Below are 13,863 nucleotides of genomic sequence, written 5' to 3' on the forward strand. Positions count from 1 at the left end.
CTATGCTTCTACATGTAACTCTATACATTCACCAGACGTTAAAACTTGAACAATTTTTTCTGACTAAATGGTTCATTTACGGCATAAACGATCTAAACACGATTACATAATTAGAAAAATTAACATTAATTTTCAATGTTATAAGCAAGTTTGTGGACGGTTTTTTTTACAAACGTCTACCCATCCAGAGGTGTAGATTCACCCCCTTCAGCCATGACCATTAATATTTTTACACCCTGTACGCATATTAAACGGTGCGTTTCCACCGATGTTGTGTTTCAGACGTCCGAGACACTAACGGAAGACCACCTGCATTACCCGAGAGCCCCACGGAAGAGTCTCCCCTCAGCCCTCTTTTCGGTTCTTCAAATAAACGTCTGTCCTTCTTATGACAGAGAAAAGAGTAACACTTGTTCTTTGGTTTACCACCTTTCTCCTATTATTCGAGCTATCGTTAGAGCACCTTCATCGCTTCTAACATAAAGTCCTCAAGTCGGGTACAGGTTCAGAAAGGTAAAAAGAAATCATACGCGTGTGGTTTATATATAGGTTGATATTGTAGAAGAGCTTACCCCTCGATGTAAATCAGAATGCCGAGTCCCAACGGCAAAGAGGCGGCCAAGGCAAAAATTGAGAGCGATATCAAAAATATCATCTCACGAATTTGTGGAATTACTCATCTGATTGTCAACCTCAAAAAAGGACTAGCCAATTTCATCACACTAATCTTGAAAGAAAAGTTGGCGTATATTATGGACATATATAGAAGGACGCCGTTGAGTGGAATGCCAAATTCAAGCAAGTTGTTCCTCTGGCGAAATGTACAGACTATGAATTCTTTGACAAAGATTACACATGTCTCAAGCGGTGGACAAATTCCTCGACAACTCAGGATTTCTTGGTAATGCAGATGTTAAAGCTTGCTGAAGAGCAAGAAAAGATTGTCTTGGGAGTTGACCAACATAAATCCGAAAAGAGTGACTCGAATAGTCCCCACATTCTGCTTAAGCTCCCCAAGCAGAGTTAGCCAAAATTCAACGGGGTTCTTCTATAATAATCTTTCTATAACACTGTTCAACACGAGTCTGATTTTGTAAGCGTGAATAAACATTTCTTATAGATTTCGACGTGCTGATTACGAATCTGCAAACCGTTTTGTTCCAGAACGTACAGTTTTTGAAAAAATCAATTTTGAAAAAAATGACAAATTTTCAACTTTGGGATTTTTCTGAGCTTTTGCCGTAGTAGTTATTTAGTTGCTCTTTGTACGAAATGATTCTGTGGACTCTCCCGAATAAAATAATATAAATAGTTATTAGATTATAAACATCGAAATAGGTTTAAATAACAATTAAAGTGAAAAGGACACCCAAAACGCACCCATTTTTGCTGATATTTTTCACTTTATTTCAAAAAGTAAGGGTCTAGGAGAAAATTTGACTATACCACGCGATAGAGCAAACCTTTCCACTAAGGAAAGCATCAAGCGAATGTTCAAAATTATTTTTGTTTTCAATATAGAAATAAAATAGTTTGGTGAAACGCGCGGCGGCGACAGTGGTACTCAATGACGGCGGCGCGCGCCGGTGGACGCCTCGCCTATCGCCTGCCGTTCCGCGGACCCTATACGCATTGACGTCATTGAGTATAGCGGTGTTTCACTGTTAGGGCTATCCACATCCAGCTCGTTCATGATTACACGACAAGCGTGTTTCTGGCCACACTTGATCGGTTTGTTGTACGACGTGGTATCATGTCCTGTATTTTCAGTGACAACGGAATAAGTTTCGTCGATGCTGATCGAGAACTGCAAAAACATTTTTGCGAGGCATTCACCTCGCAAGAAACACAAAATAAATTTAGATTGATAGAGATAAAGCGAAAGTTTGATTCACCCAGCGCCCCACATTTTGCTAGTATACAGGAAGCCGGCGTAAAATCGGTGAAACATCACCTAAAGCGTACTCTAGGAGTCAAATTTAACTGCTTCTAAAGGAATATACTGCTCGAAGGGCAATCTCCCATCCACAAAGTCAGGGATTCATCTACTGAAATATTTTGACCAGAATGATGAAGTGTTTGAAATTTCTCGTTCAGGTGTTACATAACTGAAAGCATCTTGAATAATTTTGATGGGTCTTAGTAATTATCTTCTGTGTTATTTGTAAAATTTACAAACTTACTTATCAGTAAAGAGGTTTAGGAAAGAAAGGAGTATGTAATATTTCCTTGGTGCCAAACTACAATTTCACAATGGCTTTAATTACAATTCTCACCAATAAAAGTAAAACTACATAGCATCACATACATTTCATCTATTGATACAGGTTGCCACTGTCTAATTGGTGAGATTCATTGTCTCATTCAGCATATCTATTTGTTTCATCTACAATAATGTTTACAAAATGCTTACAAAAAATAATTTGAAATTTGCTACCGAGTCTGCTATATTTTCCGCATCGTTGCAAGGATCGTTTCTTTTAGAAAATACTTCAAGTTGTGCATTATACGTATCCATGTTTTTCCCATGCACGGAAAGAAGTTATTGCCTGCTCATATGACATTCTACTTCTTCATTTTCTCTAAGATTTAGTTCACTGATCGCATCTGCGACTGCCTCATGTAAAATTTCTTCACTAGAATTATATTCAGTATCACTATTAGTATCAAAACTGTCGCTTTCATCTTGTAGTAAATTTCTATTAGTGAAAATATCTATGTTCGTGGATGTTATCGCGACGACTATTAGAATCGAACTGGATTTGAGAAAGGAATTCGAAAGATCAGACCTTGGCATAGCACAAATATTATCCAGAAACGCTACTGAGTACTGCTTATAATCATAGTAGCGTATAGTGACCAGTAATGTGACGCATTTAAGTGGTCGCACGGTGGTCCATACGCTGCTTGGACTTCGGCCACTGGGAACGGTCACAGACGTCGTCCTTGATGAGTCTACAAACGCGAGATGGAGACACTCTATGATTCCGAATTGGGAACGTGACTTAAGAAATTTCAGCCTCCATTACATAACTACTACACGTGCCACTTGTACATGAGCTCGGCGCTTTGGACATTTGCGAACAGTCGAGAGAGAAAGGCAGATGTGACCCCACTCTCTCGCTCTTAAAACGCTTAGATCCAACTGTTCAAGTTGTCGGCAAGCGACACGAGCCACGCACGATTTTTTCCATTGCCCAAATATTTTCATTCTTCGATTTATTAAGAGGGAGCAGTGACAGATCTAGTCTTCAAGAAAGCCCGAGACGTTCCAAATTATTGGAGGCCTATTAAAATAAGTTAATTATGCTGAATATATGTTGTTTTATTTTCATGCAAAACTAAATACTAGGTGTTAAAAATGACTCTCAGTAAACTGTCACCTGATTTGCTTGAAATTTTCAGTAGTTGTTGCTAATACTGTTTTGTAAAATTTCTGGTTAAATAATGCACGTATATTTTTCATGACCTATCTTGTGGTGCAATCAGATGTGCATAAATTTGCTATTGGTAAGATCGCCAGAGTTTTTTATGAAATTTTGAGGGATGAGTCTAGGGATGATGTTTTGTGGAATACCTCTACGCGTATTTTTTATGAGCAATTAAGACAAATCTGCCTACATAGCTGCGGATGATAGTTGCTTTCTAAGTAACAGTTTCTGCGTTCGTTACCCAGTGTAGACAGAACTCTTTTTTTTTTTTTTTAAGGTTCAATATTCAGTATGGAAATTTTTTCTTTTTTTTTAAATATTTGAACTGCATATACCAGGATTTTATAAACATTGTAATTTTTTTATACAAATTTTCATTCATAAATACATATCTAAAATATTTATTTGAATTTCTCTTTAAAATAAGTATATTTGATTTGTAGTATAAGTATGAATCAAAATAACGCGTCTGACGTTGTGACGTTGTAACCAGCTGCTGCATCCAACACACACAACCACACACAACACATGAAAGAACAAATGCAGTAGATCACGTAATCACATACACATGGAAACGTCTAGTTCGTGGAAATTCTTCAATAAAACACAAGAAAAAAAGTAGGAAAAAATTCAAATATATGTATGTGTTAAATATGTATTTACGAATGAAAATTTGTATAAAAAAATTACAATGTTTATAAAATCCTGGTATATGCAGTTTAAATATTTAAAAAAAAAAGAAAAAATTTTCCATACTGAATATTGAACCTGTGACGTATCACTTACACCGCAATTATCATTCGCAGCTACCCAACTGCTTGTTTTAAGAATACTATTAACTTTTCAACATATAGTGGCAGGGCACATGGTATAAGTGAGAAGAGGATGATTCTACATGTAAAAGTAAACTGAAAGTAAAGAGTATAATTTTTTTATAAGACACTTAATTTCTGGAAAACTGAATGTAAAGATTCGTCTAGTGTGTGTGTACCTGACTATCTTTGGACTTAATATACGCAGAGCGGTTCTAAACGTCATTCTTTCCGGTTTCTTTTCACATGTAGACTCATGCCTTTCGCGATTGTGCCACAAGTCCTGCTACAGTTTGCGGATAGATTGGTATTAATTGTTAATAAGAAATACGTATTGGCACGAGATATTTTACAAAAGTCATTGTTTAATTTTTAGACTAATCCTTCAAAGTTTCATACAAGTCTCTAGAAATCTCACAGAAGAATTCTCTTCTAATTGTAAGTTAGAAAGTGAAAATATCTGGACAATCGAAAGGTTGCCCGTGTCCTGCATTGTGCCACTCGCTCACGACAACAGCTTTTCAGTTTCAAGAGCAACACAGTGAGGTTCATTTCGCATTCACCTTTTCCTTTGACTTTCCAAAGTTATCCAAAGTGGTCCGAAGCGCTGTGCTCATGTACACGCGGCCGGTTCGGTAGTATGTGTAGTGGAGGAGGAAATTTTGAATAATATGCGTCGCCGATTTGGTTATCACTGCTTCTGATTCCACATCGGCAACCTTCTTAATTATGGGCCGTCTTGTTTACACAAGCCCAACTAAACTAGTCACATTTTTTACCCTGTTTTAGCGATAACCCGTTAAAAAGCAATGCAGAGACATGGATTTATGGGAGTTAACTTTGTGGGAATTTGGGATCAATTTCTTACAGGCAGAAAGATACGTAAAGTGGAATACCAGAAAGAAGAGAATAGTAAGTCAGGAGGACTGTAGATGGCGCAGTAAAATGCCGCTTTATTATTAACAAACTTTTCGCCCTGACATGAGAAGCTTTTGAGCTGAGAAAGAGAAAATTTCTTTTCGAAAGAAGAAACTTTGATGGGGTGTAGTCTGATTATGATTTCGTTCTGAACACTCTTGAAATTACATGAAAATGATTTGGTTTCACGATTGTGAATAATTGATGTTTGTTTTACTCAAATATTACTTGTATTACTAAATGTCAGCAGAATCTCATAAATTATGACCAGACTGCACGTCATTGAATTTTGTTCTTTCGAATGAACCCTTTCCCAACTCAAAATATTCTCATGTAAGGACGAAAAGTTGGCTCCCTCAGGTTACCTCCCTGACACATGTAGTCCTACCCCATTAACTGAATGTAGTAATTTTCCGATTTTCCAAAATTCGACTGGATCATTTGCAAGCAAGATCTTTTGTATTCAACATAAAAAAATAACCGACTGAATATTTAACTAAAATTAATACTTATACTTATTTTCGCCTTATTTAAAATTAATATTAACGTTTTAGTTATTATTTTAAAATATAGTTTTCCGATTCAAATTATTCTTGGCTAGATTACTAAAAATTTCGTGATTTCTGAATATTTTGAATAGGCTACATAAATATTTAATATTTTTAATCAAAATTTGTATTACCTGCTTATCAGCATTAAATGAAAGTATAAAGTGTTCCAAATGTAAATAAGCTCGATCTATAAGCGTTTGCTGTTTTTTAAATTTATAATTTACATTTCTTTGTATGATGGTCATTCTCTAGTGTACAGTCAGTTAGTAGGCAATTTATCCCTACATATAATATAGTCTATCGAAATCTTTCGGTTTTGTGCCTACAGAGTAGCTCTCTACCACAATCTTGATATAATTACACGCGAATAGTATATCTTTCCAATATCTAAAGACACCGAAAATTTTTAAATGATTAACGAACGCGTCAGTTTATGCGTAATATATCACGTCTGTATGCAAAATTTTGATGTATAAACGTTTTATCTTCTCACGAAAAGAAGGTTTTGTTTTACTATCATATTGTATTATGGAAAGAATTTAATTTGTTGAAACTTTGATTGCTACTTTGTCTCCTGAAAGTAATATTGTAGGACAGATCCGAAAAATACCCTCCACAGGTACATAGTATCATTTGTCGTGTCGTTAGTTACATAAACATGATCTTCTCGAACTACCAATACAACGAAAATAGAGAATACGTCTGTGAGATACCTATCACGTGACGAGTGACAGGGACAGTACCTCATGGGGTTTTGGTAGATCATTTCGTGACCCTTCATGCTTGCAAGTATTACGAACACTACGATCAAACATCGATGTTCAAACTTATAGTTACTTGCTTATGGAAGTCAAATGCTCACGAGATATCCAGGTATACTTATGAGCAGTTGTGCGTGTGAGCAAAAGAATGAGCTGGACACACAATAGGAGTGAAGAAGAAAATAATGGCGATATGTTAAGTAAGGAAATAAGAGTTGTGGAGGTAGGACTATGCAGTTGATCGATATGTATACAAAACTTAATTAGTAAGGGGTAATGTGCTGTTGGCATAAAGAATTCTTTTGACTTTTTATGTGTTCTATTTCTGCAGTGTCTTAAATATTCAAATTGTATAATTTCATACTTTTAATGTTACTATTAGCGATTCGAAAGCAACATTGCTGAGCTTTTACGTTTACATATGTTAATATGTGTATATTTTGGTATATATTTTATGGTTAGAGGACTTCAGGAAAGTAGAATGCATTCGTTGCGCAAGCATTAAAAGCATTGACATATAAAGGTTAAAGAAACAAAAATGTTTTAGATTATATCAATTAATAATACTAAAACAAATGGTTATTTTAGCTTTGATTTTTTCGGCCTATTCGAAATCTGAATATTATTGTGATCGATTGTTTTGCTGTCTTTGTCGGATAGATGACTTAATTATAAAAGAGGTTTGTCGAAAGTAAATATATAAAGTCAAAGTATTTGAAACTTCAGTCATCAATGTTCATTTGTTAGTCCCTTGCAATCTATGATTAAAGAGTTGTATGCGTCGGTGCATCTCTCTAAGGAATTATTGTCTTGCTCTCCAGCGAAGGCGGTAAATAACTTCTTTGCTATAAACTGTGGCTACAAAACGAGGAGGATCGTGAAACGCGTGTTATCGTTTACCTTTTTGTTGCTTCTTTTACTATGTATATGCATGCCTCACAATGAATTCGACCTTACTGCAGACGTTAAATGACTACTTATTACACGAAAGGTGTGCACTTTCTGTAACATTGGATGTACTGGCACTTTTGTGTAATTATACTTTCACGGGAAACCTTAAACACCTTAAAACAGAAAACAGAAGATGTGAAATTTTCATTTTCATTTTTTTTCATTTGTTGTGTTTTCATCACATAAGGTACAAAACCATTCAGAGCCTTTCTTTTGCCCTTTAAAATGAAATTGCTTTTGTAACATTCTACTATTGCTTATATTGATACGATCCAATATAGACAACTACTTTTGGTCCTATCTAGGCAACTTGACCAAATAATTTAAAATATTTGACCTAACCTTAATATTAGGTAAAAATTAAAAATGAATACAGTAAATTATAAATTACTGTATTATGCTACAGCTTAATAGATTGTGCTACTTATCTACTTTAGAAAAACTAGAGACCTTATAGTATAGTCATCTACGTCTATAAATCTAATATAATTCAATATAAGCTAACAAGGAACATCATTCTAGTGTCATCTTCCGATTTTGATGAAACTTCGTATACGAAGAGAGCATCGAAAAACATTGGATACGTAGTTATTTTAGGAGCTGATATTCATATTTAGGGGTAGAATCACCTTCAAAGTTGGGGTGGAAAATATATTTTCATAAATAATGTGGCTAGAAAAAAGTAGTAAATATACAAAATGCATGGTTTTTTATAAACAAGAAGATGACGTAAACAAAATTCGAGATCTTTACGAAGATGAAGACCCGCTAAACATGAATATCAGTAACTAAAAAATATACGTGTTTAATATTTTTTGATGTACTACTCGTGTACCAAGTTTCATCAAAATCGAAAAATGACACTAAAGTGATGTCCTTTGTAAGTCTGTTCTACTATACCTATGCTATATCTATTCTTGGAAAAATTCTCTGTTACGAACTTAGGGACAGTGCTAATTTTTCGAAATATGGAGCATCTCCCCTCAACATCATTTTTTATTAATATTTTACATATCTTAATCTATTAACGGTGGAATTTTGTTTTCAAAGTGTGTATCTGCTTTTGTAAGCAAAATCAAGTGATGATGAGTACAAATATATTCGTCAAACGCAGAATAAATACACTTACGCGGAATTTCAATCAATTATAATAAAATGGCAAGTCCTACAAATAGAATTTTATTCCTTCAGACGATGAGTATATTCATTACTGTAAAAATGATAAGTTCCTCGTGGCGAGTATACTCGTCAATCACCGTTAGGGGATTAAAAATGAGTAATTTCGGCAAAACTGAAAATATCACAGATTTACTGCCTGCTAAAAAGTATATTCTTTAATTTAAAAAAAATTCATTTAAACTGATTAATTAGTTTTTGAGATATTAATTTCACCAATTCGAAAAATGATCTTTGAGGAAAACTACACATATTTCAAACACGAAAAAAGTGAAAAATCTAAGAAACAAAAGATAACATTTTTGAAAGCTTTAAATCGGAATCTCCTCTTAATTTTTAGAACAGGTAATTTGTTTATTTAAACGTCAAGTGGACGCCGTAGAATAGTGATGATTGCATTAACTGAAGCATATAAGCAACTCATATTGCCTGTCCTATGGTGCAAGTTGTGTATACAGAATATTTCCAAACACGTAGGACATTGTTGGAGGTTAGGTTTTACATATCTAGACAATGAAAAAAAGTTCACATGAACATATGTCTGGAAATGCTCAGTTTTTTAGTTATACACTATTTTGTGTTGCCTAAAATCCTGGCTCAAATCCTGTAAAAAGTAAGAAAAACGTGAGACACTTTTGAAGGGTAGGTTCTAGATACAAGGACAATGAAAAAGCCTTAAATTTAGATATGCTTGGAAACGTATAGTTTTTTAGGTACATGCTATTTTAAATTGCGTAAAATGCTGACCCTGTTTCTTATCTGTACGATGTGCTATACTCTTTAACATCCTATGATGCCCAGAAATATACCGGCCCTTGATTGTGGAGCACACAGTAATAGGTGTTAAAGAAAGTATCACACCGTACATGATATAAAATAGCATATGACTAAAAAACTGAGCATTTCCGGACATATGTGCACATGAACTTCTATCGTTGCTTTCGTATCTGGAATATACTCTCCAAAAATGTTCCACATGGTTGGAATCATTTTGTATACTACGAATTACCTTTCTTCATAAAATATAGAGGCGGGTGGGACAAAACGGACAGTTTCTGCTTTAAACCATTATTTCTTTATTTAGAGCTGAAATGATATCTACAGTGTTCTAATTGCCCCGTGTGCGAGGTAAAACGAGCAGGGCTACATGAGCACTGCTCAAAATTTCTTTGTAACCATTTATTTGAGTAATATATTTACCGACATAGATTAAATAAAAATACATATTTATTGCATCATTAGGAATGATATATTAACTCTTCTATATTAAATTATGTATTGCACAGTTTTATCGCGTTTCAATTTCGCATTTATACTTTGTGTATTAATATAAAATAATAAAGTAAAGCAAAAATTTTAAACTATATAAAAACATAAAGAATACAAACTAAAACTTTTATTACATAAATAAAGTTAAATAATAAAATATTACATTAAACTATGTAAGAACATAAAGAATGCAAACTATAAGACTTTAGTTACATAAATAAAGTTCAGCAAAAAGTATTATATTAAACTAATATATTAATATAAAACGTATAAACTATAAAACTAACAAACTAAACTGTGAGATCTATAAAGACTAGGTTATGTTCATGAAATTGGATGTGTCTAGATCGCCCCGTTTTTAGTGCTCGTTTCGACCCCAGTCATACATAACTTTTATGTTTAATTATTTTTCTATATAAATTATAATTTTAAAAAGTCAGATAGCAGGTCAAAACAGAAATATTAAGCGTTCAATTTAACTACTTAAAAATTTTTCAACCAATAATATTTACGTCTATTTTTGTTCTAAAATATCTGTTAAGTTTTAGTAGACCTTACGTTTTAACAATTAAAGTAATACACACTATATGAAGTAGTTAAGTATAAATTATATGTAACAAACGATCGGACGCATGGCGCGTTAATCTGCTCGCACAAAAGTACACACATCGCAATAATCGGTAAAAACAACTGCCACTCAGGGCACTTCCGCTACGCACTCCATGGATCTCAGTGGCGCGGAGATACAAATTAGATGTCCGATTTAACAATATTCACACAAAAAAGTCTGATAGTCTTTAAGACATACTATCTTTTATTTAATTATAGATTCTAAAATTAGGTTTTCTTAAACAAAATTCAATACTTTAGAATAGACAAGTGTTTATTATTGGAAAATAGTATATAAAGCGCATGTTGCATCATGCAGTTAATGGTAATGGAGGAAAGAATGTGAGTTCGTTGGACGTAAGTGCCCTAAACTCGATATTTATGTTCGACATTCTACAGGGTCGTTTTCTTTCCTTTCCTGAGATGTTGATACTGCGTTAATCGGCGTAGGATTACCCACGCAATTGGTAATTTACGAAACGTGTGCTGTGTATTTGGCAACCACTTTCCCTTCTGATTCTTCGTGCCTTCTGCAACACTGATAAGGGGCGCCAAGGAATTAAGAAACGCAAACATTTCATTGAACACTCCTACTTCTGAAGCTCCTCCTGATACAATTTCTCCACCTACTTAATACTATGTATTCCCACCGATAGATAACGGGAAATTTGTTAATTTCGAACAAAATAATTATTAAAACATACCTAGATGCAAGTTTTGTTATATTTACCTATGCCACGATAGTATTTAAATTGGAAATTAATATCTATTATGTATTATATACAGTATAATTTAAAAATAATACGAAAACGACTGCACATATGACTATGTGTGATATATCTCCCCACTCGATAGGGTGATAGGCATTCTATTTTGACTCAGCTTCCAATCTGTGCCAAAAGCTGTTAATTAGCATCTCATAGACATAGAAGAGTACAAGAATAAGTGATAAGAGTTGCATGCGATTATACAAGGAGACAAAGACAAAACACGATGCTTGAAAGTGAAAGTGTGACAATTTATAAAATCGTTACCCTTGTTATACTAACCGATTTCTCCCCCTAGTTTAGATCACAGTTTACTTTGGTTAATTGGAATGGTCGTAGGAGGATAACGAAACTCTTTTAATTCTTGTTTCTCTTTAAAGTAGAATTAACCAGGATTTCAATGAATTTGTCGATACTTATGTTTGCAAACGCGGTCTCAATTACCATAAATTAAACAGTTTGTAGTAAATATTATTATTTCTCTTAATATAAAATTCTTCGCATTATTGTTACATATGTTTATATTGACCGACCACTATTTATTTACCTATCACATAATTTGCATACATTATTTTAGTTCAAATATACGTGTACAATTTATGGCTATTGCAAATTGACATGCATTTTATTGGTGTCAACTATTATGTAAGAAAGTCACACATCTCTGGTATACGTACAATACATATTATGAATTTTTAAATCTACTTTTTTTCTTTTTTTTTCTTTTTTTATATCAAGTGGATGTATATATAGAATCATTTTAAGCAAAAAACATTTAAAACTGAAGTGTAATTGTAATACATTGATAATCTGGTTTAGTATTCTACAATATGAAAAAGATTTCACACTAAATATACTCTCTACATGTATCGCCTTTTTGACAAATGCATATTCGAACTTAGAAAAGTTAGATTTATGTTTTCATTTCCACTCAATATCACCTCAATACTCAATATATAAATATCATATCCCTGCTAGGTCTGGACAAATATTACGTCCTCCTTCACAGTAAAATACGTCACGATTTAGATGCGAAACATCTTTACTTATTCAGACTATTTGAGTACCTTGCAAGCGTTAAATAAGGTGCCGATTTGTGTCAAAGTTAACTCCATTCTGCTTGATATTAGAAAGATTATATAATCCCACTCTCAAGGCGATAGAAACATTTTCTTCTTCTCGATACCAGCCCATATAGGAATATCTTTCAACAAAAAAGTGGGTGCCCTCGCTAAAGAGGCAATACTTCTTGAAGTATCACTTAATATTCTAATTCCTTAGTCCGATTATACATATAGTTTCAAGAAACAAACTAAGGCTGTTACAGAAAAGTATGTATTCGAAGAAGATAAGGTCAAGAATCACAAAGTCGAAAAATCATTATCACAATCAAGTTCTTTAACCTTCAGAAGGCAAATGGTTTTTGATGGCCACGGGAGGCAAATGGAGGGTAATCTTGACCCATAGGAGAATTTGTATACTACCTAGTTTTGGGGAGGGATTTTATATAAAAACGCATTTTGAAGATCATACACTTTATTTCTTTTTCGTTTTCTGTATACCTGATACATGAAATAAGTGTAATTTTTGTATGATTCTTACAAATAAAGTTGTTACACTTTGATATCATAAATATTAACATATATGTATAGTCCTTGAAATTCATTTCTTAATCGTGGCCTCACACGAATCCCACTCCCTGCTCACAGGTAAGCCCCTCTATCTGTGAACATTCTGTATACGACGAACCGAATCGTTACACTAGTATAACGTGTATGTATTAAGTTTAACATGCTTAGTATGTATTTAAGCGCATATTCTTCTTTCTGTATATTTTTCTTCTTCCATGTTCCACCATGCCCTTTAATAAATGCACAATCTATTACAGAATATCAAAGTATACAAAAATATCAAAAGCGAAATAAACGTTATTATGTTTTAAAGCTGCAATAAATTTTTATTTTCTGTTAGTTCCTATTATTCTATTAGTGTGTTAGCAAATTTGGATCAGCGCGAACATACGTAGCCTAGTAATAATTAACATGTCAGATGTGTTAGTTATAAACAATTCGTTTCAGTGATAAATACTTGGGTAAGTATACGATTGAAACGCTGTGGTAAAGTTCACTTTATCGTGAAAATGAAAAAGTTGCGCGCATAAGTGCAATGTGAGTTGTACGAAACACAGTTGTATAAGAGAAGAGGACATTTCACCTTTTTCTTTGAAAACTCAATCAAATCTATTTTATTAATATAGCGGTGCTACTGTGTGATCTGATAATTTCATTTGGTTACTCTACGGAAGCTTTCTGGGGGTTTTTCCGTGCTAGCTACGACAAAAGACCTTCCACGGGCCATTTTCCCGCGGATATTTCTAAAGCACTGCTCTTTTCCCATTTGCTTTCACAATTGCCGAATATTAATAAAGGTATAGGCATACAAGTGCATAAATTTTCTTATATTTTATGTATGTTTGTTTTCTAATATTGCAATCATAAATTCACAATTTGGCCCGATTACGCTTTAAGAAAAGTCAGAATAATAACACTGGTACCCTAAAGTGGTTGGATTACTCACACAGTTCAATATTACGTATCTAATAAACGTATTAAAAATTA

The 13,863-nt window shown here is 33.7% G+C and overlaps 1 protein-coding gene across 2 annotated transcripts in view; it reads left to right on the top strand.

Moving 5' to 3' along the window:
* The window catches only part of Ssp3 (short spindle 3), a 113,299-nt gene that overhangs the window by 51,951 nt on the left and 47,485 nt on the right, over positions 1-13,863 (top strand). The window contains exon 11 of one of the 2 annotated variants that reach the window (XM_076391728.1): positions 283-407. The exons of the other annotated variant lie outside the window; for it this stretch is intronic. Coding sequence (XP_076247843.1) covers positions 283-298 — 16 coding nt within the window. The 3' untranslated portion in view covers positions 299-407. Of the gene's footprint in view, positions 1-282; positions 408-13,863 lie in introns of those variants that run through there. 2 annotated transcript variants of the gene reach the window in all.

Source organism: Calliopsis andreniformis, unplaced genomic scaffold, assembly GCF_051401765.1.
Source record: "Calliopsis andreniformis isolate RMS-2024a unplaced genomic scaffold, iyCalAndr_principal scaffold0048, whole genome shotgun sequence".
Classification (NCBI taxonomy): Eukaryota; Metazoa; Arthropoda; class Insecta; order Hymenoptera; family Andrenidae; genus Calliopsis; species Calliopsis andreniformis.